At 43.0% G+C, this 27397-nt stretch overlaps 1 protein-coding gene across 1 annotated transcript; it reads left to right on the top strand.

Annotated features, from left to right (window-relative positions):
- Positions 1-1169: 1169 nt before the first annotated feature.
- On the top strand, positions 1170-27094 carry cavin1a (caveolae associated protein 1a). Its single transcript, XM_080446297.1, has 2 exons — positions 1170-2009; positions 26224-27094. The coding sequence occupies exons 1-2, from the start codon at positions 1500-1502 to the stop codon at positions 26962-26964; spliced, it is 1251 nt and encodes a 416-aa protein (XP_080302423.1). The 5' UTR covers positions 1170-1499; the 3' UTR covers positions 26965-27094.
- The last annotated feature ends 303 nt before the right edge of the window (positions 27095-27397 follow it).

Consider the following 27397-nt stretch of genomic DNA (forward strand, 5'->3'; position numbering starts at 1 on the left):
TGTGTTGTAATCAATATGTATAACTATGTTATTTTGTATTGTTCTTTGACCAAAAAAAAAAAAAAAAAAGATTTACATGTGTATAGGACATGAAAAATATATTTCTGCCTCAGTAATTGTTATCCTCTACATTTAAAAAGTGACATAACCACCTTTTGTTTTACATAGGCAACATTAGAAATCCATAATTTGGTATACTTTTTTTTTTATTTAAATTTTTTTATCCCGCGATTTTTTGTAACCCATTTTTTTTCACCCGGTGCCAATTTCCTAAGTGATCCTGGGCTCTACACCAGCCCTACACCAGTATTACACCAGTCACCCCACAGTAGGGAGGCCAGGGCCGAGCTCATGCTTCCTTCAGGCATGAGAGCCAACTGACCTTCTTGTCACCTGACAGGGGGGAGTTTCCCTGTTTGGACGTAGCGCGTGGAAGGAACACGTTATTCCAACCAGTTCCCTTCCCCTCCATCAGGCGCCCCGGCTGTCATGGGGGAGGCGGTATAGTGACCAGGATTACTACATGTTTTTGTGAGGGTATTAACTACCCTAGGAGACACGGGGAGAACATGCAAACTCCACACAGAGTAGGCCCTTTCGCCAACCCCACCTAGGGTATGGGCGCTGATGACGCGGAGGAGAAGACACGCCCCCAGCGCCCACAGCGTCCCCGGCGGGAATCGAACCCAGGACCTTCTAGCTGTGAGGCGACAGCGCTACCGACTGCGCCACCGTGCCTCTGATATAATTTGGTATACTTAATAATGATTTCAATATTTAGGTTAACTAAATAAAAGTATCTATTGCAAGTTTTGCAACAGAAAATCATGTTGAACCAACCACGTACCATGTATTTAGTGAATATCATATAATTGGCGTAACTTACTATATATACAGCCAACTAGATCATTTAGATGCAGCTTGTCTAGAGATATATTTAAAACCTTTTACAGTGTATTTTTGTAGCACCTCTCCCACCCTCTGTTGCCCCCTCTGTTGTCTCATTTGGGAGTACATATTTAGGACGTAATGCCACCAGAGGTGGAGTCTGGGACTAAAGGGATTTTCTCCCCTCTGCGCCTGGGCAGGGACGGGCTTGGGACGGGGTGGAGCCTCAGCGGCAGGGGGGCAAGGGGCGGGGGGCCGGGTGGAGGGAAGGGAAAGTTTGACTGGGTGGTTTCACAGGGTGCCGAGGCATTTGAGTCAGGGCACATATGCCTCAGCTTTGAGAGGCACTGCTCCCGTTGGCTGGCCAGCATCCCAGAGCAGGCGGCAAGAGAGACAGACAGACAGACAGACAGACAGGCAGGGTGTCAAGTGTGAGAAACAGAGTTGTAGAAAAAGTTACGGTAGTTTAGAAAGAGGGAGATAAGAGGATTGTGAACGAAAGTTCACTGTTGTTAGGAAGGAAAAGAGGACCCGGGGCTGACGTTTGGACGCTCCTGCTGGTTGCCTTTCAGCAGTGTATTTATATCCTCAGTGAGTTTGTGTGCTTACAGATGACAGCCATGGCGGATTCAGGTGTGAAGCAGCAGCAGCAGCCGACTTTGATAGAGGTATCCTACGACGATGAAGAGGTGGCCCTGGTGGCTGCTGCCACGGAACCGGCTGTAGATGACGACCCTGCTGAGGAGGTGGACCTGGTGCTGCCCGCCGACTCGGAAGAGAGGAGCGAGGCGCAGATGAATGGGATCATGGTCCTGGGCCTGCTGGACAAGATCATCGGGGTGGTGGACCAGATCCAGCAGACTCAGCAGGTGCTGGAGACCCGACAGGAGGCCATGGAAAAGTCGGTGTCGGTCATCCAGGGGGATCTAGGGAAGATCTCCAAGAGCCACACGGGCACCGCCCACACCGTCAACAAGATGCTGGACAAGTTGCGCAAGGTCAGCGTCAACGTGAAGACTGTGCGCAGCAGCCTGGAGAAGCAAGCGGGCCAGATCAAGAAGCTGGAAAGCAATGAGCATGAACTGCTGAAGAGACGCAATTTCAAAGTCCTCATCTCCCAGGTGAAATGGGGAAGGGGGGTTGCTGATTGGCTCATGTCTGTGAGTTTCTCTCTTTAAACGGCAGAATAAGTTAAACAGCAGGCAGTAGTCATTGTCTGAGCCTCATCAAAATAATTCAGCATACTGTTAATATTATTGTATGATGTGGTAACATGTGCTAGATCGAGAATTCGAGTCCCACCATGGGGGCGTGACACATTCTTCATGATGCAAAGGAAAGTCGGAAGGATGCGTGAAATGCACCTGAAAAGTTATTATTGTAGTGTCACAGCAGCCTTTTGACATCATCGCACAAGGGTGACTGAGTGAGCTCTCTTCACATCTTGGCATGAGTATTCCCTCCACCGTTTGAACTATGTAGTCAAATGATGAGTGATGTCACGACTCACGACTCACTGTAGTGTTGTTAGTCCAAAGTCCAAACAGAAGCATTTGTGTGATAAATAAGGCTTGGAACAGGCTCTGTAGTTTACAGTGGCATCCAGTGTCCACTAGTTGGATGCTGTGGTATGTGGGAACTTGTGTGGCGTGGTCATTCCATATTGTTCCCGTGTTGATAAAGAACTCTACCGCTATCACACTGGCAAGCAAGGACACGAGTGAGATAGACTTTCCTGGTCCACAGTATTGCATGGTTACCCAGGGAGACTATATAAAGAGCAGGACCCGTGGGAGTGAGTTAAAAAATGAGCTCCATAAACACTGGCATGCCGGTTTACATGAGACCAGACCAACGCTACTCTTCTGAGAGCTCAGGTGGCACAGACTTGGCAGACGTTGTACTATGTCAAATTAAGATATTCATTTTATTGCGGAGGTTTGACCATGATGTATAGAGCTATACTTAGTATAGACAGTATGCTTAGGTATAGATAAGATGAGTTCCCCCACCTGCTCATGGGATCACTACTGCTAATACATCATACATTGACAGAACAGTGTCTCTCTACAGTAGTTATAACGTATGCAGAATAAAATAAAGCCACCCCCCTCTTAATAGTAAGGACAAGATCATTCCTCAATCTTTCAACATTCATAATAATGTATAATTATAAATGATAAACCCATTCATATTGAGTATACAGAATGCTTTGAAAATGCTAATCCAAATATAATCTGTGTACCTCTCAACTGGAATATACATTCCTCGTAAAAAACTAAAAATACGCCCGCACCATCATGTGTAAACGGAATGAATGCAAGTTTGCGTGTGTGGCTCACCGATGGGTCTACCGGCCTGTACTTGAAACTCAGTGAGCCAGTCTTTTTTTAGCAGACCATGCTGTAATGTCTGGGAAACAGCTTGCAGCCTGCATGGCAGGAACTCTGCTTTACTTTATCCTAGACTATTCTAGACTACCAACCAAGAGAGAGTACAAATGAAGACATCAATGATATTATCTCACCACTCACCTTATTATGTGTATTTCTTTATCTATAGCCACATACATAGATGTTAGGACTAATCTACCAGTTAACTCACTAACTGGGTTACAGTGTTTGCACAACCGCATCTTGATAGTAAAACAACGTATTACAGTTTATTTCTCTCCCTGAACTATACTACAGTAGCTGTTCTCTCATGCATGTTTATTATTTGGCACATGGCACTGTAGGTAGTCAAATAAAACAGAAATAACTAGAATATATTTGACATTTTGTTTTGCATATGTTTTGTTGTGAGTTGGGCACCGGTCTTGGACAGTGCTTGGTGGACGATTTGTGCGGTCTAACTTTCAGATCCCCCAGCTGGTATGTCCACTGTGGCAGCAGGTTACACTATTGGCATTTAACAGAAATTCAATCACCTTAATAAATTACTGCAGTAAAGCAGGTGCCCCCTGCTGTTTGTGACAGTGACATACTGCATTGAAATGGTAAATGGTCTGCATTTCTATACAGCCGCTCTACCTCCTGAGTTACTGCCGACCCAACCATCAGTGACATCCATCAGTGTGTCCTGTTTTCTGCCTCCACCGTTTTCCATGCGTGCATGCTCACATGTGTCTGTGTGTTTGTGCACCATGTGTCCGTGTGTTTGTGCACCATATGCATTGTGTGTGTGTGTGTGCGCGCGCACACGCGTGCATGCGTGCGTGCGTGCGTGCGTGTGTGTGTGTGCGTGTGTGTGCGTGTGTGTGTGTGTTCATATATGTTTGACATGTCCTTGTGTGTGAAAGATGTATTTTTGCTGGTGTGTGCAGTTTGCAGGTTTGCAAGAAATTGGATTGGTTACCGTTATATGGTCATATTTTTTCAGAGAATCAGGGCGTATTTATTTATTTAGTTTATTTATGTATTAATTCATTAATTCATTTATGTATTTATTCATTCATTTCCCTCATGCAGTACAACATATCAAACTCCTGCTACATATACAGGCATTTCCGACACCTGTATGTAATCTCAGCGTTTGTTCTTGTGTCTTCCCAGCAGTTGTAAGACCTGTGTCACTTCCATGTTGCAGGTGTTGCATTTTCTTCCATCTATATTTATTGTCAGAGGATGGCTGTAGGGTGTCAGGTTTAAATGACAGAAGTTGGCAACATCAGACCGGCCCTGAGTTGGCGTTCACCGTGTGTGTGTGTGCGTGTGTGTGTGTGTGTGTGTGTGTGTGTGTGTGTGTGTGTGTGTGTGTGTGTGTGTGTGTGTGTGTGTGTGTGTGTGTGTGTGTGTGTGTGTGTGTGTGTGTGTGTGTGTGTGTGTGTGTGTGTGTGTGTGTGTGTGTGTGTGTGTGTGTTGAATGTGTGTCCATTTGTCACCTCCGCTGGCTTTCAATCACTGAGAGTGTCAAGTGACAGGTCAAGTGAGAGTTGTAGTTTGAGTTATAGAAACATTATCATAGTATTATTTGTGTCATGCAAGCTCTTACGCTTGAAGCATATTTGTGTGTGTGTGTGCGTGTGTGTGCGTGCGTGCGCGCGTGCGTGCGTGCGTGCGCGCGTGCGTGCGTGCGTGCGTGCGTGCACGTGTGTGTGCGTGTGTGTGCGTGTGCTCACTCAAGAAACTTATACAGAACACACACACAGTGTGTTCTGTATAAGTTTCTTGAGTGAGCATACATATTGGAGGCAGTATTGGATTCAACTGTAGGTGTTTCTCTCTCATGTTACCATCTGTACACTGAGAATAGCCACATCCTTCCGTGCTAGTCTCTGGAAAACACTTTGACAGTGTTACTTTATAATTAAACCTCCATGGATGGCAGCACACTGTCCCCTAGCAACAACAGGGTGTGGCACCCTTGTGGTTTTGGGCATGCCATTATGGATGAAGATTGTTACGACCCTTAGTCTAGGGGTATAAAGGCCGTAACATAATAACTAAAAGGACACAGAATTTAAAACTGAATATATATTTATTATAAACAAATAGGAAATAATTACAAAAATGTACAATACAATACCCCAAAAAAGATTTTCAAAACTTTTCCAAAACATTTCAAAAACAGATACTTTTACGTGTTACGTTTTACTTTAAATTATATACACCATAGTATGAAATAGGGCAATAATTTATGAAAAAACATACAAAAATGGAAATACAAGGCTTCTGCCCGACAGCGACGGGCATAAGACTTGATTCTGAGTTGGAGGACCTTCACATTGAAAAAGCCAAAGGCCAGTCTGTCAACACCTCACTGGATACTGCAGGTGGTTAGTGACCCAGGATCTCACTCTCTGCTAATACTTCCTACATTCCAACATACTCAAATCTTCAGTATTCTTCTAACACTGACAGTATAGAAATTAGGGTTGCAACTATCGATTTCTATCAATCGCTTTTTCAAATAATCAAAAAATCAAGATGCACATTTATTGGTTAAAAAAAACAATTCTGTATCAACGAATCAACAGAAATACATTCTAATGGATTTCTTATGATTGACTAAATTGACTAGTGTGATTAAACACTTACCTATTGTATGCTTTGCCGTGCAACAGTGTCACGCAAAAATACAAAAAACAGCGGAGCTATGAGCTCACAAGTGAGCTTGCTGTTTGGCAGGAAGCAAGGACAGTCATCACTTGGTCGACTCTATTGGGGAGGGACTATGCAGTCTACTTTCAAGGGCCCTTTGCCTCATCCAGACCACTTAGCACTTCATCGTGCAGTCACAATGACCCCGCTTACAACCACTTTAACCACTTAAACCCTAAAAGTCCCCCAAGTCCTCCTTGTGTTTTCCCTCTACATCAAATTACCAAAAATGAGCTCAGAATAGCTCAGAATTGGCAAAGTCGCAACAATGCTATAGTTCAACCATACAAATGGGTAGAGAGGCTGTCTGGGATAATAGGTTGAACATAATAGTAATATGGTAATAATTTCTTACCACTACCATTAAAATAATTCAACTTATTCAACTTATTGTCTACGAGGAACTTTGATCCAAGACATCAATCAGAATCTTTTCCTTAGCAGGTAATCATGAAACACTCAGACAACTCCTCGCAGCAGCATGGAGAGAGGCGATAAGTAAACAGCAACACCAAGTTAGAGTTCTGATTCATCCCTTTGGTATCTCCCCTCCTTCTCCGGCCAGCTGTGCCCCCTTGTTCTCCCTCCCTCTCCCTTAAGCCTTCATACTTCATAGCATAATTGTGTCACTCGACAAAAATAACAGACTTTCAACTGAAAAACATGCCACCTCGTGACACATTTTTCAATTGAAAGTCTGTTATTTCTGATGATGTATAAATTATCGTATGCCTCTCATTCTCTCATTCACACACACCATCTCATATTCTGTCCATACCTCCTCAGCCCCCACCCATCTTGGGAGCGGTGGAAAGATGTCTGTCAGGCTCTACATTTCACTATTGCGTGTCAGCTCCTACAGTTATGTACTGTACAGCCAGCTCCAAGTTCCAGTGCTTGATGGCGTATGTCTGCTTGTGCATGTAAAACTTTGCCCCCCCCCACCCCCCACAGCAAGTGCACGTGTGCAAGGTCCCATTGAGCACGGTCTGCCATGTGCCATGTGCACATGTGCATGGGCAATTTGGTTGATTTTGGAGTGGGGAGCCGCAGTCTAAACAAAACGTGGCGAATTTACCATGGCGCTTACGAGTTTCTCTTTCTTAAAGGTTATTTTGTTGCATTTTATTTATTTAAGTGTAGAGACTAGACATGAAACCATGAGAGATATGACGGGAAGATGAGGGGGACCTGAATTCTGGTCACAAGGAGCTTGGTGCACTAACTGGCTGATAGTAATGATTGCTAACCACTTGAACCATATACTTAATTGATCCTGGTCCCCCAGGGGACTGTCCTCATTTCCCCCCTCTACACCAAATCAATTGCTGACAATAGCGGATCTGTGAGCTTGTAGGTTGACTATTTTTGGTGATTGGTATTTTCACAAATGTTTGCCTAGTGTATTATGACATGCCCAGAATGGGGATACTAGTAGCCTGATTATCAGACTGAAGCTGCGTGGAGGCAGTCCACTCAGAGAGTGGGCAGGGCCTATGGATTGGAACCAGGCTAGGATACTAGGGTTCAAGTGGTTAAAAGTTAGCCTGGGATCCAGCCTGCTTCGCTACGTTCGGCGGACTTTTTTTTCTCTCTTCGCTTCTCAGTCTGGAAAGCCTCCCATTGGGAGGTTTTGCAGAACTACACTAGAACTACATATGTTACGTAGTCAACGTCGTTGCTGATTGGATGTCGTTCCAACGAATGAGAGTAGCGTTAGGTAACCTACGTCATCAGCCAGCGCCACCCTCCATGCTTTTCACACTGTTGTTTTTCTGCGCATTGGAATGACGTCTCACTGGTGCTTTGTCCCGCCCCGCACCACAGACCAATCAGAAGCCACGGCAGGACTCAAGCCGTTTGGCATGTCCCGCCTCCCTTGGAGATAGGAGGCTTTCCAGACTGAGAAGCGAAGAGAGAAAAAAAAGTCCGCCGAACGTAGCGAAGCAGGCTGGATACCAGGCTAGTTAAAAGTTGAAGCGTCAGAACTTCAGCTAGAAGTCCTGAAGTCCTGTGTTTGTAAGGGACCAACATTTTGCCCCTCCTTTCTATTTGTATTTTCTGACCCGGACTCAAACAACGTGCTCTCTCCACTGTATGAATATGTGATTTGAGTTCGTTGGGTTTTGCACCACCTTTCCCCCAGTCACTGCCGTTAGGATGTGTGTGGCAGAAACCAGATCCCTCGCCATTCCTATTCCTAACACTGTGCATACTGTATATGTAATATTATCACACTATGTACCGGGTCAGTGGCCTTGTGGGCTATAGAGTGTCCGCCCTGAGACTGGGAGGTCGGGGTTCGACCCAATGCCTCCCTGCTTGGCACTCAGCGTTGGATTGGGGTAAGTCCCTGCAACATACTAGCGTCATGTCCAGGGGGTGTACTTGTACATCAAAGCTGCCTCACGCTCCTGCCCTATGGGCCTCAGGGCTCGGCAAGGCTTACACGTATCGGTATGTGTGTTGTTCTGCAATGATGCTGTACAGTATAGCATGCTATTTGTGGGCTTTGCATATTTAACACCTTTCTATCTTTAACACCTGATTTACTGTTTGGTTGTTTAACCAGCACTGACTGACATGTCTTCTGTTAGGAAACAAATAACAGTAATACTAGTTGTGTTGTTGGGTAACAATTTCTATGAAGCCCATGTCTATAATGCATTATAAGCATCTAGTAAATTCATGTAACTCGGAAAGCGTCTGACCGAGTGCTGTCAAACTCGGCCTGTGAATATGACCCTGAGGTGTGTTAAATGGCAATTCGGACGGACCAACGGTTACCGAGAACCGAAAAAACAAGAATATCTGTATCTGTCAGCCAGCCGGTCTGAGGAGAACACAAAAATGCTCTCTGTGTTTGGGAGATTGTATGCATTGGATTCCCTGATTGGCCAACCAAAACCGCTGGCTTCACGGATTGGCGGAGCATCACTTCACGTTTGTGGCGCTAAGCCAGCATAAATCCCTGATTGGCTTACCCGATCCGTCTGCTTTTAAAGTGATTGGCTGAGCTTTGCATAAACTTTGTGCCACATACACTGTAGCCATTATAAATAGAAACTTATCACACTATAATCTAATGCATTACTGTCATTATAATGCATAATAAAATTATAATGTATCGTATTACAACTATGAGAATAATAATACACTATGATTCTGGTGAACAAAATGGCATCACTTCCTATGCCCATGTCTATAATGCGTTATAAACATACTGTATTATAATACTTCACCTTATAAGTCATTATAAAATTCGTTATAGCTTGTTATGATTCATTGTTATCATTATGAGTAATATTATGAGTACTTATAACTATAATTATTTACATTTAATATAGTGTTATAAGCAGATTATAATGCATTATAGACATGGTCTTCATAAAGTATTACCTTGTTGGAATGACATTGGTTTGTTCTTGTAAGGAATACTATCCAAAACAGACTTCTCATCCTCCTACATATCATAACCCGACATATCATAACCCGACATATCATAACCCCCGAGTAGTGAACAGATCTACAAATAGATCGTCTATTTTCACTATTATATATATATATATATATATATATATATATATATATATATATATATATAAAATCATACAAGGTTTCCACCCGACAGATATGTCTTTCCTACCGATAGGATTTACTCGCTGAGGCACATATCAGGTCACTGTTGAGGTTTCCATCTGGGACGTCTCCTCATACAGTACCACCTCCCAGCTCTGTGGGAACCACACTCTGCTTACTCCAAGACATGTAGGCACACATCTCAGAAAGGACAGCCAAAATACCAAGTTTGCCAATTCGTCTGACTTCATATTAAATGAAAACTGCTGTGGTAGTCTGATTATAAATACAGCAGCAGCAATGGAATGGAGCGGTACAGTGTCCTATTTCATTGAGTGAGTCTAAATTTAGCCACATACTCAGCACTAATTGATTTATATTGTGTGTGTGTGTGTGTGTGTGTGTGTGTGTGTGTGTGTGTGTGTGTGTGTGTGTGTGTGTGTGTGTGTGTGTGTGTGTGTGTGTGTGTGTGTGTGTGTGTGTGTGTGTGTGTGCGTGCGTGTGTGCGTGTGCGTGTGTACTGTTTGTAGTCGCTGTGCTCATGCTTTCTAGTCTTCATGCACTAAATGCTGTTATGTCTTCTAATATGAATTATACCATGCTTTGTCCACTGACTGCATGTGTATTGACAGGGAAATTGTATAATGAATTAATAAATGGGGAACTTAAAATCCTACTACAGCTACAGTAAATGCAACACAAGGAACATATTTATAAAGAGACACAATAAAGACCTTCGGTTTTTGGTAATGAATAGTTACATTTAAGAATAATCTTTAAACTAATATTTATAAAATAGTTATGTAGGCCTGATAATCTTGTAACAAAACAAGTTGCTTTTGAACCAAACATTTCCCCACACTAATTTGCAGATATAGGATACTTAATGTGTTACCACCATACAGTGTAATTTGCCCCTTGAATCTCAGTGGCTGTTTCTGCTAGCTGGTATTTCTCATTCCTGCTGAAGGGGTGCTGTGTTCCTGGCACTGTCCTGTGAGATATAGGCTGTTAGTGAGACCCAGGACACACTGCGTTCTCAATATCTCCAGGACTAGATCCTGTATGCACATGAATAATAAGAATTGTTCAACTGAAGATTAAGGAAATGGTGCATCCTCCTATAATTTCACAAACCTCTGTGGCCATGGTGTCTTGGTGTCTTGGTATCTTCAACTGTGTGCCCGTTTCTCCTCACTGCCTGGAGCACTTGATCTGATTTTGCACACAGCCATTGCCCATTACCATCTGAACTTAACTGCGAAGCCCGTTTCTCAATTTCATCAAATCTCAGTACTGTACTTTTGCCTGCGCCCTTCACCGGGTATGGTCTAGTTTCCTTAATTCCAAGGACACCTTGGAAGCATAATCAAATGTTTGACAGACCATTCTTCTGCCTAATTCATACTCCACCGTATAACGGTATCAAATGCCGAAAATACACAATTTACAAGCAATTTACAAGCTCACATCAATTAGGCTTTATTTTGAGCGTGTCAAAAAGACATGACTTCGAGTCAACCAATGACGCAATACAATTTCCCAAAATGTCATAAAAGTTGATTTGGTTGTGTTCAGTTATCTGTCAAATCTGAGGTGGATGAAATCAGTGATAACGACAAAGTGCTCCTCGGTCTGGTAGGTTGTTTTGGGCCAGCAATGTTTGGAATGTTGGTCATTATAGAGGTTTGTTGATGAAGTTTTTGCACGATTTGCGTGGTGTTTGGACAAAATCTGTAGGAGTAATATTTAAAAAGAAATTGTTGCTAAGATTGGCCTACTGGTAGCGCTGTAACAGGCCAATGTGAAAAGGGAAGGGTGGCATTTCTTCCTCAACTTAGTGGGGAATGTGCGTGCAAAGTTTCACGGCAATCAAATGCTGCGTTCATGATTGAGGTATTTTGTTGAAAACCAGCCACTTCTGTAAACTTTAGATGCCAATCTTAGCTAATCAGGATGGAATATGAAAAATCGGTATGAGCACAAAATCTGTAAGAGTAATATCGAACATTTGTTTCACAAAAGTCGTCCTCCTGGTGGCTCTATAAAAGGCTGATGTGAAAAAGGACGGACAGAGGTTCTGCTGTGGCATTCAGGGAGTGTGTGTGCACAGTTTGACGTCGATCGGGCCAATGGTGCCAGAGATTAGCTGTTCACAGACAGACACGCGGACAATGGACGGACGGAAGGATGGGCAGGGGGAAAAACATAGTCTCTGCCAGGCCTTCGGCTCGACGGAGACAATTGATAGTGATTTTTCCTCATGGTGAGAATTTCACACAGCTCTGCAACTGATGCAGTGAAGTCCTATGCCTGATAAAACTAATGTATCTAACAAGAAAATGAGGGAAAAGCCAGTGAAGTCAATTAATGAAAGCTCTTCACCTATGCAGTGGTGGAAAGTACATTTTTTTAAACTTTTGAAAAAACTCATTCTGTTAATGGGTACTTTTACTTTCGTAAACCTGTTCCATAAGACCGATGTTGAATTATTTGGGGACCAAATCCTCTGTGTGTCTGTCAGTCCATTGATTGCTACTGCTGCTGCACTGCCTACTAGTAGCCAGCTAAAAGGGGGAGGGACCTCTGAATGCATGCTTGAGCAAAAAGAACAGATCTACAAGCTGACAATGCGTCGCATCGCGACACGATATCAGCTTGTAGATCTGTTCTTTTTGACAATGGAGATGGATTGTAAGTTAAGGTATAGAACTGTTAACTCATAGAATGTGCACTCACTGTATCACAGTCTATACCCGGCCCGGCCAGCGAAAGCCGCCTGTGTCTGCTATGAGTAGTGCTGTGGCTCACTTACCAGAGCATGGGAACATTTGCAAGCATATCATTGGCTGAAAATCTGCAAAAGCATGTCACTTGAACCAATCGTCAAAAAGTAACGGGGACGCCCCCCATGTCATTCGAACCAATCAAAAAGCCACGGCCACACCCCTTCATCCATAAGTAAATCTAGACCAGCTTGCTGTACAAGCTGGTAAAACCTCTGTACTTCTTCCACCACTGCATCTATGCCATCAATAATCACCCAGTCCCATTGTTCAGAATCTCTCAAACAATAGTGCAAGTGCGAACAAAGCCAAGCAATATGGCTTCCTTCCCACATCGCCAAGCATATGGGCAAGAATGACAGCTCATGAATCACTGTATTAGCTCTACGTAATCTGATCTTTATAGTCTTATAAGCTATTGGCTGATGCTATATTAAGGGCAGCAGGCTGTTAATCATGTTTTAACTAGATGAAGATTGCTTCCCTGCTGATTGCTATACTGTAGGTGTAGTAAGAATGTAGTAATTACAATACTAATACTAAATATTGTATAGCTATTTTTTACCAGGTGCTCGAAGAGCGCCTGAGTCTACAAACAGTCAGACTAATCATCATCATTCGACACCAAGTCGACACCTAGTCGACACCTATTCATCATTGGCTGTCATGGCTGTCCTTCACTCCTTTAAGCCAATGGGGAGACGGCCCGTCCTCCGCAGTAACCGCCCTCCGCTCCCCTCATTCACACTGCAACAGTTGCAGACAGTGCAAGTTGCACTGCTGCCTCAGGCAACACAGTTAGCCTAAATGCTAGCTTCATTAGACCTAGTTTGGCTATTAAGTTATTATTTGGCCATGTTCACACTGACTTCAATCTTCGCTATTGTTGGGAAGACCTGTGTGGTGTCTAAAAAGGTTGCCACCACTTATATAAAAAAACATTATTAGTGTTTACCGTCGCATTCAATGTTGCCAGGTTTGGCAAGAAACAAGCAATCCGAAAAACAAGTAATCAGGTCTATGAAAACAATCTCACACACACACACACACACACACACACACACACACACACACACACACACACACACACACACACACACACACACACACACACACACACACACACACACACACACACACACACACACACACACACAGAGCACCTGGTAGAATATGACTTTTGTCATTTCGTTCTTGTTTTTACTTTAATAACTAGTCCATACTAGTTATGGTTATAAGGGTTATGCGCTGTGTACACAGTATCAGGTATCATGCTTTTTTACTTGGAAACACTGATTCCAATCACCTCTTCAGCTGTGTTTCTTGTTCACCCTCATAGCTTATTTGGATAATATAAGTACATTTTCTATGTTATAAAATAATTGCAATGTAAATGTAACATGGTGTATGAGGGTCTATGTCATTCAATTGGCCATATTGCATTTTCTATCACTTCTAATGTGCGCGTTGATCAGGTTTTTTTTTCTGTTATCATATACATTTCTCAATAGGCTACACATTGATTCTGAATATTTACAGTTTCAAAACTCATTTGGCGGAATATAATAGCTGTGTGTTCATATGACTCGATCTCTGCCTAGCTCCGACAGCTAATCGCACACGCACAGCGACCTTGGAATCTCCGGTGTTTACACCAGAAACGCTATTAAACAGCTTAAATGTTGGAAAACAGGCTTCCTCACGGTCTGCATATGCTAATGGTCAATGCCCGTGTGCAAGTTCAGATCAATTGCTCAACCCACTGAGGAGAACCATGAGGAACAGAGAGTGTGACTAGTTAACTATAATAACCCTGTGTTGTTCTAAACTTTACAGCAACGGTACTTAATCTGTTACTATAATGTACCATTACAGATAGTTTCAAAGAGAGGCACGCACAGCTTTGTTAGATAATTTGCCCTAGTCGCCAGTTCATACAGACACAACTGGAAAAGTAAATGGTCAAATCCTGATATCCCACTTGGTTTCAGTCATAGTTGTGGCTTGTGGGAGGGAGGGCTGAAGCATGGAAAAGGGCTTTCCCAGTCTGACTTGAATGCATGAAGTCACAAATTACTCTGACAGAAAAGAAAAGGAACTCCCTTCCTGTGGCGCATACGCAGGCTGTGTAGTGACATCACCATGGGGGTTAATGGAAACAAAAATGTCTCTCTCTTTGAATGCATCTGCCTGTAAGGAGACACATTCATCCTGCAGAGCTTGACTGTTGGGGACAAGAGAGCATTGTGTGTTCCACAAAACAGAATAGTTACTGTGCTCCTCTCCCGCATTAGATTTTCTGTCGTAATAACAGCTCCCTAAATGCCTGGCTTAGTAATCTCCAATGTGTAGTAGACAGTATAAGGGCTGACTGTGATGGGGCTGATATTACGCTGCCATAAACTCATTCCCAAACAACCACAATTTTACCAGGGTAACCAACTGATAAATGCATCTTTATTTGACTTTTATAAGGACCAAAGTGTGGTGCTTCATTGGCTATTAACAAAAGTGGTGCTAAATAGCACGAAAAGCTCATTTCTTTTGCTCATAATCATAGGTGAACTTCTTTTGCCGCTATATAGCACCTATTTTATATAGCATCTTTGTCAAATGGTCCTAGAACCATTAGAGGTGCCTATTCTAAGTTGTACCAGTAGAGATCCTCTAAAAAAGCATACAGGCTATAACAGGTTCTTTGTACAACAGCATTGTTATATAGCACCTCAACCACCGCAAAGAACCTTTTAAGAACTGTTGAAGAACCAATACTTTTTATGTGTTATAAACCCAAACCTCCACCTTTCCTTTTTTTTTGTGACCAACTTTTTTTTATTTTGTCTTTTTTTAAAACAAGCTTTCAGAGGTGACAGACATTATATCACATTTGTGTGGGTAAGCAGTTCATACAGTTTCCCACGGTGACATACGAAAGTGTCTTTTCAGTTCATAGATTGTCTGTCAGTATAGTCAAAACCTCCACCAAACCTCCACCAAACCTCCACCTTTCCTGTCAGTGTGTAAGAGCCACCTCTCTAGCCCCTGCTAGAAGGTCACATGGGTGATATCACTCCTAGTTAAATGAAGTGGACAGAACCAGACAGCTGCCTCTGTGATTCACCACACCTACCTTTCATCACACTGCCTTTAAAGGAATGGTGTCTATCTAACGGTGTGTGTGTGTGTGTGTGTGTGTGTGTGTGTGTGTGTGTGTGTGTGTGTGTGTGTGTGTGTGTGTGTGTGTGTGTGTGTGTGTGTGTGTGTGTGTGTGTGTGTGTGTGTGTGTGTGTGTGTGTGTGTGTGTGTGTGTGTGTGTGTGTGTGTGTGTGTGTGTGTGAGCCAGAGTGTATGAATGTGTGTGTGATAGTGTGTGTTCATTTGTGGGTGTGGATGCATATGTGGTTGTGTGAATGAGCAAGTGAGTAAGTACGGGTGCGTGCATGCATGGTTGAACACATGTCGGGTGTTAAATGCCTTGGTTCCGGATGGTCGTAGATGTTATACGACTTGAATAACAAATAGGATGCCAACCTGCTAGCCCTTTTCTATCGGTACCACTGCCATGATGAAGCTTTCTGGGTAATGAGTTACATGGGTACAGAACCGATGCAGCAAAACTAATTCATGAGTCACTGAAATATGCAACAACCAAGTGTTTTTTACACCTCAGTTTGTTAGTTTTTTACAAAAATCTACCAAAATGGATCTGCAAATATACTGTGACAAAAATACCCCCAAAGGAGTGGGGACCTTATTATCATTATTTACAGGTCTATGGCATTCGCTATGTTATTGCGTCACAATCATTAAATTACATAATCTTCAATAAGCACAGGCTTACAAATAAATTAAACAAACCAGAAGAACAATTTCATTATTTCATTGATATTGTTAATGGCAAACCCCTGACAACATTGGACAGTAATGTTATGATAGCATTGGATCAGTTAATAGCGTCTCAATCCTGATGAGAGAGAGAAAGATAGACGGAGACAGCGGGACAGAGAAAGAAATATGCCAGTGGGTTTAGTCAAAGTGACTGTGGTCTCTTTATAGCACTTGTCAGGGCCACTGTTGGCTCTGTTGTTCATGGCAACAGCCCGTAGTTAAGTGATCCTTGTGTCCTCGCATGAGTCCTGCAGAGAATGCTCTGCCTCTGAGAGGAATTAAGCCAGATTTATACTTCGTCATATGACAGTGTTGCTTGCTGAAAATAAAAGATTTTCAGCTAAGGATGATTTATACAATGTAATATATACAAGAAGTATACAGTAAGCAGAAAAAGTGCTCCTCGGAGCACAGGTCTCCGCCAGGTCAAGTAGGTTATTGTGTGGGCCAGCAATGTTCGGAATTCGTCAATCAGGATGGAATATGAAAAATCTGACGGATCCGTCTTGATCACTTGACTAGAGATAATGTGTTTTTTTAGGAGTAATATAAACAAATTGTTTTGCAAAAATTTGCCTCCCGGTGGCGCTATAATAGGGCAATCTTAAAAGGGTGGCATTTGTTCCTCCACGTAGTGTGAATGTGTGTGCAAAGTTTCATCGCAATCGGACACTGCGTTCATGATTTGCGGCATTTTGTTCAAAACGGGCCACTCCTGCAAACTTTAGATGTCAATCTTAGCCAATGGAATATGAAAAATCAAACAGATCCGTCTTGATCACATGACTATAGAGATCATGTGTATTGTGTACCGATTTGAGTGAAATTTGGATACAATCTGGAAGAGTAATATCAAAACATGTGTTTTACATAAGTCGGCCTCCTGGTAGCGCTATAAAAGGCAGATGTGAAAAATACAGGGTAAAGGTTTTTCCTTGGCCTCTAGGGAGCGCGCTTACAAAGTGTTACACAGATCGGTGCAGTTATAGGTAAAAACATAAATCGGCCTAGAAAATGTTCAAGTGGCATTTCTTTCTCGGCCTAGTGGGAATGTGCGTGCAAGATTTAATGGAAATCACACTCTGTGTTCATGATTTCAGGCATTTTGTTCAAAACGGAGCACTCCTGCAAACTTTGGAAGCCAATCATAGCCAATCAGGATGGAATATGAAAAATCTGAAAGACCCGTTTCGTTTAATGACTATTGAGATACTGTGTACCAATTTGCGTGATGTTTGAACAAAATCTGTAGGAGTTTTGTCAAAACAATTGTTTTGCGAAAATCGCCTCCTGGTGGCACTATAACAGGCCCATGTGAAGAAAGTGCACCAACGGTGCCTTCGGCCTGGTGGAGACAATAAGACTTCAGACGCGAAAAGCATGCTGTGGTTTTATGGATTGAGGGTGTCCCAATGCACAGGGCATGCTGGAGATGATAACATCTCTTGCAGTCTTGTCATGCTTTTGTGTCCATTATGCTCTCTCTCTCTTGAGCCTGATTTATGTTTTGTCGCTCACAGCAAATAGCTTTAAACTGAAAAACGTGATGCTGGGCATGTTTTTGAAGGTATCAATTTGTGTTCTTTATCAGACTCACAGCACCTCCTGGGTAGGGGCTCTTTCTGAGAGACAAGCTCATGAGCATAGAGATAGTGTTGGCTTGTCTAGGGCAGGCCATGTAAACACTTAACACTCGCACATGCCTACACACACACACACACACACACATACACTCTCTCACACACACACACACACACACACACACACACACACACACACACACACACACACACTCTCTCTCACACACACACACACACACACACACACACACACACACACACACACACACACACACACACACACACACACACACACACACACACACACACACACACACACACACACACACACACACACACACACACACACACACATGTCTTTGCCAACATTTCCATGAGGTATGATTCACCAGGCCACTCTCCAAGGAAAGAAAGACACATTACCAGCAGAACTCTCTCTCATTGAGAGGGACACAGTCACACATACCACTATTACTCTGGCACCGGGCAGAATACACTCGATTATACAGAGGCGGCGTGCACACTTTTCCATCGCTGGTGAGTGGGAGGAGATGTGGAAGGTAACACAGGGACCCTAATGGACTTTCTCATACTGTCACTCTGTTCTGTCGCTTAAATTTGTTCTCATGTCAAGCCGTAGAAATAATAAACAGTTCCTGTTCTCTGTGATTGTAATTAGACAATGGTATGATTGAAAGGCTGGCTGATATCTGCAGTATCATCCTCTAGGCCAGTGTCTATCAACCTTTTTTGTGCCAAGGCACACCTGGCATAGCCAAAAAATCCCAGGGCACACCTAGATATACGGTATATATAATTATATATATATATACGGTATATCTATACACACTATGGTGTGCCGATTTTCACATTTCACGAAACGATACGATACGATATTGGGCACACAACTTCGATACGATTTCGATACGATACGCACTTTTTTAAAATGAAAATATATGGGGGAGAAAAAAAGCAAATGCAAACAAATATTTCTGTTTTTGCATTATTCAGACATGCAAACTTGTAGCTTTTCAGCTTCCACTAGCCGTTTTGAATCCAAATAGGGCAATAGTGTGACACCTGACCCGAAAAAAAACAGCATGTTGTCACCCTTTTCACCTCGGGGCTGTTTGCGTGCCTCATTATTATTATTGTAAAAAAAAAAAAAAAAAAAAAAATGATTCTTTTTCAAACCTCCTTCAAACGGCGCGGCACACCTCAGCAGTAGCCCCGGCCCAAAATTGGGACGTTTGCCAGGGTTGATATACACTGCTCTAGGCCAGTTAACACGCTATAGAGTCCAGTTTTTTAAAGTATAAACCTGATAGTTGTACATGTAAGGATCCGTACTCTATGTATAGAACACTGATCCAAACATGTACTCTAATTTCTCTTTCTTCTGCTTTATTAATGTTTACATCCAAACAATTTGGATGATAACAGAAACCCATGTAATATTGCACTGCTATTATTTGAAAACTTTAGTTACTTGTTACTTTGTAGATTTTGATTATTATGATTACAAAACATACATTAACCACTTCAACCCTATATACATTTCGGCTATTTTAAAATAGCAGAACTACAAGCTCACGATGCGACGCATTGTGAGCTTGTAGATCTGCTATTTTTAAAGAATTTTTATACTTTTGAAAACTTGTGAAATGGGACCTTCTGCATAATGAGTAATTTCTACTTTTGGTACATTTTGATACCAATACTTTTGTACTTTTACTCTAGTAAATGTAGAATTCCGGACTTTTACTTGTAATAGAGTATTTCTACATTGCGGTATTGATACTTTTACTTAAGTAAAAAATTTGAATACTCACCACTGGTCAAGTGAACTAGATGTCTTAGTAAGTAGACTGTGTGACCGGCACAGTGATTTAGTGCATAGAGCCATACTGTTATTTCCTGTTTCGTATGACTTCATCTGTTCCCAGCATGCCCTGCACTGCCATGTTTCCACTGGCTGTAGCAGCTTCCTGTTCAGGCCTCATAACTGCTTATAGAGGTCCAACATAACTGTGTGTGCGTGCGTGCGTGCGTGCGTGCGTGCGTGCGTGCGTGCGTGCGTGCGTGCGTGCGTGCGTGCGTGCGTGCGTGCGTGTCTGTGTCTGTGTGCGTGCGTGCGTGCGTGTGTGCGTGTGTGCGTGTGTGCGTTATTTGTATATATATAGGATATTTGTTTACTGTAACTGTAGTTGCGAACGCGGGAGGAGGCGCGGCGAAGCCGCGCCTCCGACCGAGTGGAGCTTACTATGTAACCCTGCTTGGGTTGTGTCTCTGTCTGTCTGTCTGTCTCTCTGTGTGCACTGCCTGTGTGCAGCTCCTCTGAGATAAGTAAATGTCCAATTTAGACGTACCATACATCAAATGAAAGGTCTTTGAAAACTGAACACACCTGTCAAGGTTGCGTTTAAGCCCGCCCCTTCCCCCGGAAGCCACGCCCCGGAGAAGGCTCCTAAAAACTCCCCATTGAAACCCCATGTTAAATGAAAAGTGCCCGAATCGCTCCCAAACTTTTTCTACCCCCCCTAAGTGGGGGTCTACGAACAAATACATCGGGCTCGGATTTTGGCTCCGCCCCCCGGAAGTGGGTGAAACAGGCACTTCAAACACTTTGTTGAATTGTTCAAAAACATTCCAAGTTTTTTTTTTGTGAATTTGTATTTTTCTAAGATGCTCCTTTTTTTTATTGGTTACTTTTTTTTAAATATTTTTTTTCATTCTTTTTTTTCTTTTTTTGCGTTCGCTTACCGCGTTCGCGCGTCTTACTTGTACAAGTACTGTATGTACAGTAGGGATCTCAAGGCTTATAATGACACTGAAATTAGAGGCAGCGTTTACACTGTTACAGTACAGTAGTAACACACATGAGTACTAGTAGATTAGTTAGATTGCTGTGTAGTGAGCCCGACTAGCAAGGCTGAGTAGTAATTAATGTGGCACTTAAAATGTGTCTTTGTCCAAAAAGACAGATACCTGTCAGATCATCACTCAAATGTTCACAGCTTATAGCTGTATCTCTGTATCTCTCCATCTGTTCAAATATCGCCATATGAGTCTATCATAAAAGTGACATTGCTGCCTTATCTGGTGCTGGTGTATGGGTGTGGGGCTCCCAGGCCAACCTGCCCTGTAAGGGTTTATTTTGGGCTTGCCTGTCCCCCTCTCTGGATTCCATCTACCATTCTCTGGCTACTGGCCACTACAGCACTCAGCCTCCCCCCCCCCCTCCCCTCTGCAAAGCAACAGATAAACACAGGGTCCTGTCGCTGTGGCAACCACCTCCTGCAAATAAATGTCCCTAGAGTGTTGTGAAGTTTACATTGATGGCTATCACCTGCTCAGTGTTACATTGATTATAGCAGGACGATACACAGTGTCACTCTCCTGCTCCTCGTGGATCTGTATGTTACACATTCTGAGGTCAAGCCACAGCAAATCCGAAATGCTGATGCTAGGAATGTTTCTGCATGGATGGACGTCAATACAGAGATGTATGTCCCAGGGTTTAATTTGTGCAATTGGTTCTGGGAAATAACAAACTGAAATGCTAGATTTGTATACAAATATGCTGCAGTTATACTACATTATACAAGTAAGACGCGCGAACGCGGTAAGCGAACGCAAAAAAAGAAAAAAAAGAATGAAAAAAAATATTTAAAAAAAAGTAACCAATAAAAAAAAAAATTTTAAATACAAAATTCACAAAAAAAAAACTTGGAATGTTTTTGAACAATTCAACAAAGTGTTTGAAGTGCCTGTTTCACTTCCGGGGGGCGGAGCCAAAATCCGAGCCCGATGTATTTGTTCGTAGACCCCCACTTAGGGGGGGTAGAAAAAGTTTGGGAGCGATTCGGGCACTTTTCATTTAACATGGGGTTTCAATGGGGAGTTTTTAGGAGCCTTCTCCGGGGCGTGGCTTCCGGGGGAAGGGGCGGGCTTAAACGCAACCTTGACAGGTGTGTTCAGTTTTCAAAGACCTTTCATTTGATGTATGGTACGTCTAAATTGGACATTTACTTATCTCAGAGGAGCTGCACACAGGCAGTGCACACAGAGAGACAGACAGACAGACAGAGACACAACCCAAGCAGGGTTACATAGTAAGCTCCACTTGGTCGGAGGCGCGGCTTCGCCGCGCCTCCTCCCGCGTTCGCAACAAACACAAAAGCTGTCAAATAGGCTCTTTATATGCCCTCTGTCAGGCTAAAGGTTTATACTTTTTTGCACGGCTGCAATAGTCACAAAAAAGAACAGCTTTTCTATAAAATATAAATGAGGCTTAATGGATCTATGTAGTGCCAACAAATGAAATAAAATGCAACAAATTAATGAAAGCTGCCAAAGGAATCCATGCAGATTGCAATGAGGACAGAAGTGTATCCTAGTTGGATGTAATGGACAGGTAAATGTTCTTAGTGCAATGAAACAAACAAATGTGGTCTTGAAGTGTCTTGAAGTAGAAGTGAGATGAGGAGGAACGGAGAGGGACTATGCTTCAAATTAGATGGGATACATTGATATTCTCTTATATATTTATGACATAAATATCGATATATCTCTAAATACAGATTAATATGAATATGAACTAAATTGTCACTTTGATCTCGTGTGTCACAAGTCTCAGCATCAATTCCAAAGAAAAATGTCAATTCACACACACACCATCACCTCTGCATTGATGACATTAACAACAATGTAACAAGAGGAAAAAGAAGGCCAAATCATCATAGCATATCTTACAGCAGTGGTTCAGGAGGTACATCAGCCGCTTGGGAATCCAAAGGTTCCCCGTTCGATCCCCCTTGGTTAGTGTTGAAGTGCTCTTCAGCACTCAACCCCTAACCTAACTGCTCCCAATAAGCAGGTTGATGCCTTGCATGGTTTCCTCCAGCCGTCGGTGTGTGAAAAGGTGAACGTAATGCACAGGCGCTATATAAATGCACCATTTACCATCTGCGTCTTTTCCGTCTAATGAGATACATTTTACTGGCTTATAATTGTTGTTTAATGATAATGTTGATAATGATTTAGATAATTTCACGGTTAATTCCCGCACAATAATGTTTAATCTAATGGCAGAGTAGATTGATAGATCTCTCGTGTCAGCCAGCCTGATTAATTCCATCTGTTGCAGGCCAGGGAAATGGAAGACAAAGGGGAGATTGGAAAAATGGATAACAACAATTTGCTGTCTTTTTCAACCTCTTTCCCACTGGCATGTAAAGCCATCAAATGTCCACACACACACACACACACACACACACACGCGCACACACACACACACACACACACACACACACACACACACACACACACACACACACACACACACACACACACACACACACACACACACACACACACACACACACACACACACACACACACACACACACACACACACACACACACTCACTGGTGCTGCTGAGATGAAAGAACGTAACACACAGACATCAATCACACATCTCTGCAGAGCTGTAGCGCTTTCCATGCAAACCCTGCACAGCTGATCTCTCACTGGGCTCTTCTTGTCGCCAGGGGCCCTTGATCTTGATTATTTCAACCAGCTTGTACAGTTTACAAGGGTAAGCTCAGAGAATACTAAGCTATAGCGGTTTTAAGCAGGACCCAAGAGCACGGAAGAGTGTCTACTCTTCCGTGCTCTTGGGTCACTGGCAACTGAGGGAACAAGTGAGTATGTACTGTACCAGGCAGGAACGTTCTATGCCTGATCCTTGAAAAGCGCCCAACACAGGATTCAGGATCACTATTGTAATACTCAGGGTGAGGTACGTGGGGATCCTGGGTGGGCAAGGCACTGGCAGTAGGTGTGGAAGTATGCACCAATGTGATCTGTGTTGCAAGGGCGTTGGAGCTGGCCGTTAGGCCACAGGCTCCCTCTACCGTTTCCTGAAGAAGCTGGCTGTGACAACTCTGTGCAGAGTTGGTCGGTAACCTCTGGGTGCACAACTAACATGTTCATTCTGTCAGGGGCAGGTAACAGATGGTTTGCTGTGGCAGACCGCCTCCACAACTTGCTCCAAACTGGTGGCATCGTGATAAACAAAGATGAAAAACGAAATAAAAATTCTTCCCACTGAGTTCAGTGAATCATGATGGTTCTGTCACGGTTTTAAGCAGGACCCCAATGCAGGACATAGTAGGTAGGAATTGTGGGGTAAAACAATTTGAATTTAGCAACAGGCTGAATACATGAACAGGAAACACATGGGTAGCATACAGGGCCATCTAATAACATGTACAATAGAATCAAACAGGCTTAAATATAGTATAATCAACAGACGATCAGTCACAGACGTAAGAGGGCCGGGCTTACGTACTACACACAGGATAAGAGGACAATCAGGTCTAACACAGGACTTATTTGACACATACTAGCTGATGCACATTAAGAGCTTCTCTTATGTGTTGAATAATCTTTAGTGGGCCTCCAGTCTTTTAGGTTAATGCAGTGTGTTGTTATGATTGAAAAGGGAATTGTGACTCATTCACTCTGTCCTGTGGAAATATGCATGCTACTGAACACAGTACTGTAGCTGTTCAATCAATGTAATATCAACTGTAACTGCATAGTCTGACAGTGAAGGGAGTGAAGGTGAATGGGGTGTTAAGGGAGGCATGCAGAGCATCATATGAAAAGAGACTGAGATATGCTAAAGACAGTAAGTAGGAGCAGTGAGGTGCGGCAGGGTGGGGCAGTGATGATAAAGTCATCCATAAGACAGATCTCGCCGTGGGTCAAAGGCATGTTGTCAGGGGGCAGGGCAGTGCATTGGGAGGGATGACATTCATTCTTATAATAGATATTTCTTTGTCCCTCTGCGACTATCTGGTTCCACACAGACAGCATGCTTCTAAGATTGTGTGAATGTAGTTGTTGCACTGCTGAATGAATGGCAACTGTCAGAAGAACAGCAGTTAGTGGATAGTGAGCAAGAGCAGATGGTTTTATGTTTTCCTCGTCTGATTATTGAACGGACAACTCAAAATATAATACAGAAAAAGATGGGTTCCTCTGTTTATCTTTGTAGAGTGAGGTCGTGGATATTTGATTTTTTTTACTTTGGTATGTGAAAGCAGTTCAGGATACTTCGCCTTTTTACCACTAGGGGGAGTATAAGACTGGAAAAGTAAACTGAAAAGACTGCAATTGAGGCCTGTTTTCACAGGTGCACCGTGCACTGCACAGTGAAGTTGAGATTATCCTTGGCTCACAAGGTAGTGCCCTACACTTCTGTAGTGTGTTTAAAATGTGTTAATAAGCTGTGAGTGTGTTGTAATGTCCAGGTCAATGTATTAATACCTCACAAGTGGAACTCAATGTCTAAAGGGAAACTGACTTGTGTTGCAATAGCCACAAAATGCTTTAGAAGTGCAAGCAGAAATATATATTTTTAAAATATTAAAACCACAATCCAGAATTGTTTATTTTAATAAATTATAGGTAAATATGGACAAATGTTTTAATACCAACACACAATGGCAAATACTTTTCCTTCTTGGAAAATAACTCATCCCGTTTAAAACGCAGCTCTTGGTGTATCATAATTACATTAAAGGTTTGCTTTTCACCACGTGTGGATAACGGTATTCAGAAACAGCTGAGATATGACAGGAATTCAGGAAATGCATTTGTGTCTAGACATGCCATGGCCAAGGTTTTGGTATGACTTGCAGGCCAAGGTTTTGGTATGACTTTACCGTGTTTCCTTGAAGCAACAAAGATTTAAGATCTGTGAGAGCTGTGCCAACCACACTGACCTCAGTTCTTTTGCTTTAAGATGGCAGATGACTTTGATGCCTCAAGTAGCATTTCAACACTTACACCACTAGATGGGGCGCAACAATAAAAACTAGCCTTCATATCTGATACTGTATCAGCCATATAATGGATCAGAATAATGGATCATGCATTCACATTTCCAATTTCATCTCCATCTTGAAGTCCATTACAAATTTCAATTTCCCAGTCTCAGATTTTTGATATGACGTGACAAATGAAAACAATGACATAAATGAGTTATCATACAGCCTGAGTGAGTGGATCACTAAATGCTATACTATAATATGACTCATACATACAATACAATACATACACAAAAAATAATAATTATATATTTAAAAAAAAAGAAAATATCCAATTCATTTACTTGATTGTGTTCCATGGACACATCAGGAAAATGTCATTTAATGTCCTTGACTATTACTTTTTTATGTTTAAAAAAACTCTTTGGAACTACATTAGCCTCCTTCCACTGACTGCTGCAGGATTCAGTGGAGGCTTTCGTGTTGCTGTGTTTTGTGTTGCCCCACAATATACCCCTTTCACTAATGTTGCATGTTATCCTTCTTGTATCTCCACAGGAAGAACCACCAAAGGAAGCCAAGGCCAAGACAGAGGAACCAGTTGCTGAAGGTGTGCTAGTCGAGGGCCTGCAGCAGATACCTGAGGAGGGAGCTGAGGGGGCCATCAACTCAGATGAGGAGGTGGAGATCGAAGAGATAATCGAGGAGTCTCGGGCCCAGCGCATCAAACGCAGCAGTAAGGAGAGCGTGGACAACATAAAGAAGGCTTTCTCCAAAGAGAAAATGGAGAAGAAGCGTCTAAAGACCCGGGAGAAATATGAAAAGACCAAGCAGAAAACTCGCGACAACATGGAGAAGACAAGACAGAGGACCCGTGACAACATGGAGAAGACCAAGCACAGCTTAGAGAAGCAGATGGGCAAACTGAGCACCCGCATGACTCCCAACCTGGAGCGCAAGGAGAAAATGAAGACCTCCACAGAGAACATAAAGAAGTCCCTGACCCCCGACCACACCGTCCACGCTCGCTCGAAGACGACTGTGTACAGGGTGCCGCCCTTTACCTTTCATGTGAAGAAGATCAGAGACGGGGAGGAGGAGGTGCTGCAGAACACAGTGGAGGCCGTGGAGGTGGCTAAGATTGAGGGCCTGCCACGGGCAGAGGAGGATGGGCTTGACCTTCATGTGGAAGTGGCGGAAGGGGAGCTGGTGAGAGTGGACAGCCCAGAGATGGAGGCCCTGCTGGAGGTCGTTGAGGACTCTAAGCTGGTCCTAGTGGAGACAGACCATGTAAAGTAGACTGCCCCACTTCTGCACTTCTGGGATGTGATGAAGGACGGTACTGAAGGATGAAGAAGAGAGAGAAACCGAGAGAGAGCGCGCGAGAGAGAGAGAGAGAGAGAGAGAGAGAGAGAGAGAGAGAGAGAGAGAGAGAGAGAGAGAGAGAGAGAGAGAGAGAGAGAGAGAGAGAGAGAGAGAGAGAGAGAGAGAGAGAGAGAGAGAGAGAGAGAGAGAGAGAGAGAGAGAGAGAGAGAGAGAGAGATCATTGATGAATGATTCTGATTACAAGGACACCACGTTAACTCTAAACCGACTTTCTGGACATGATCACAATCTATTATGACTCATTTATTTTCTGTTTCCCTTTTTCATTCACCCAACAGGGAGGACTGTTTTTGCTTCTTGTTCTTGTTAGTGTAAACATTAGAAGAAAAAGACAGTAGTTTATCAG

The sequence above is a fragment of the Gymnoscopelus braueri genome (assembly GCF_963280865.1).
Source record: "Gymnoscopelus braueri genome assembly, chromosome: 13".
In the NCBI taxonomy this organism is placed as follows: Eukaryota; Metazoa; Chordata; class Actinopteri; order Myctophiformes; family Myctophidae; genus Gymnoscopelus; species Gymnoscopelus braueri.

Excerpts from the sequence above, each read along its gene's own strand:
- cavin1a (XM_080446297.1), top strand. The coding sequence starts at position 1,500 with ATGACAGCCATGGCGGATTCAGGTGTGAAGCAGCAGCAGCAGCCGACT. Across the intron at positions 2,010-26,223 it reads TCAAAGTCCTCATCTCCCAG|GAAGAACCACCAAAGGAAGC; the intron begins GTGAAATGGGGA and ends GTATCTCCACAG.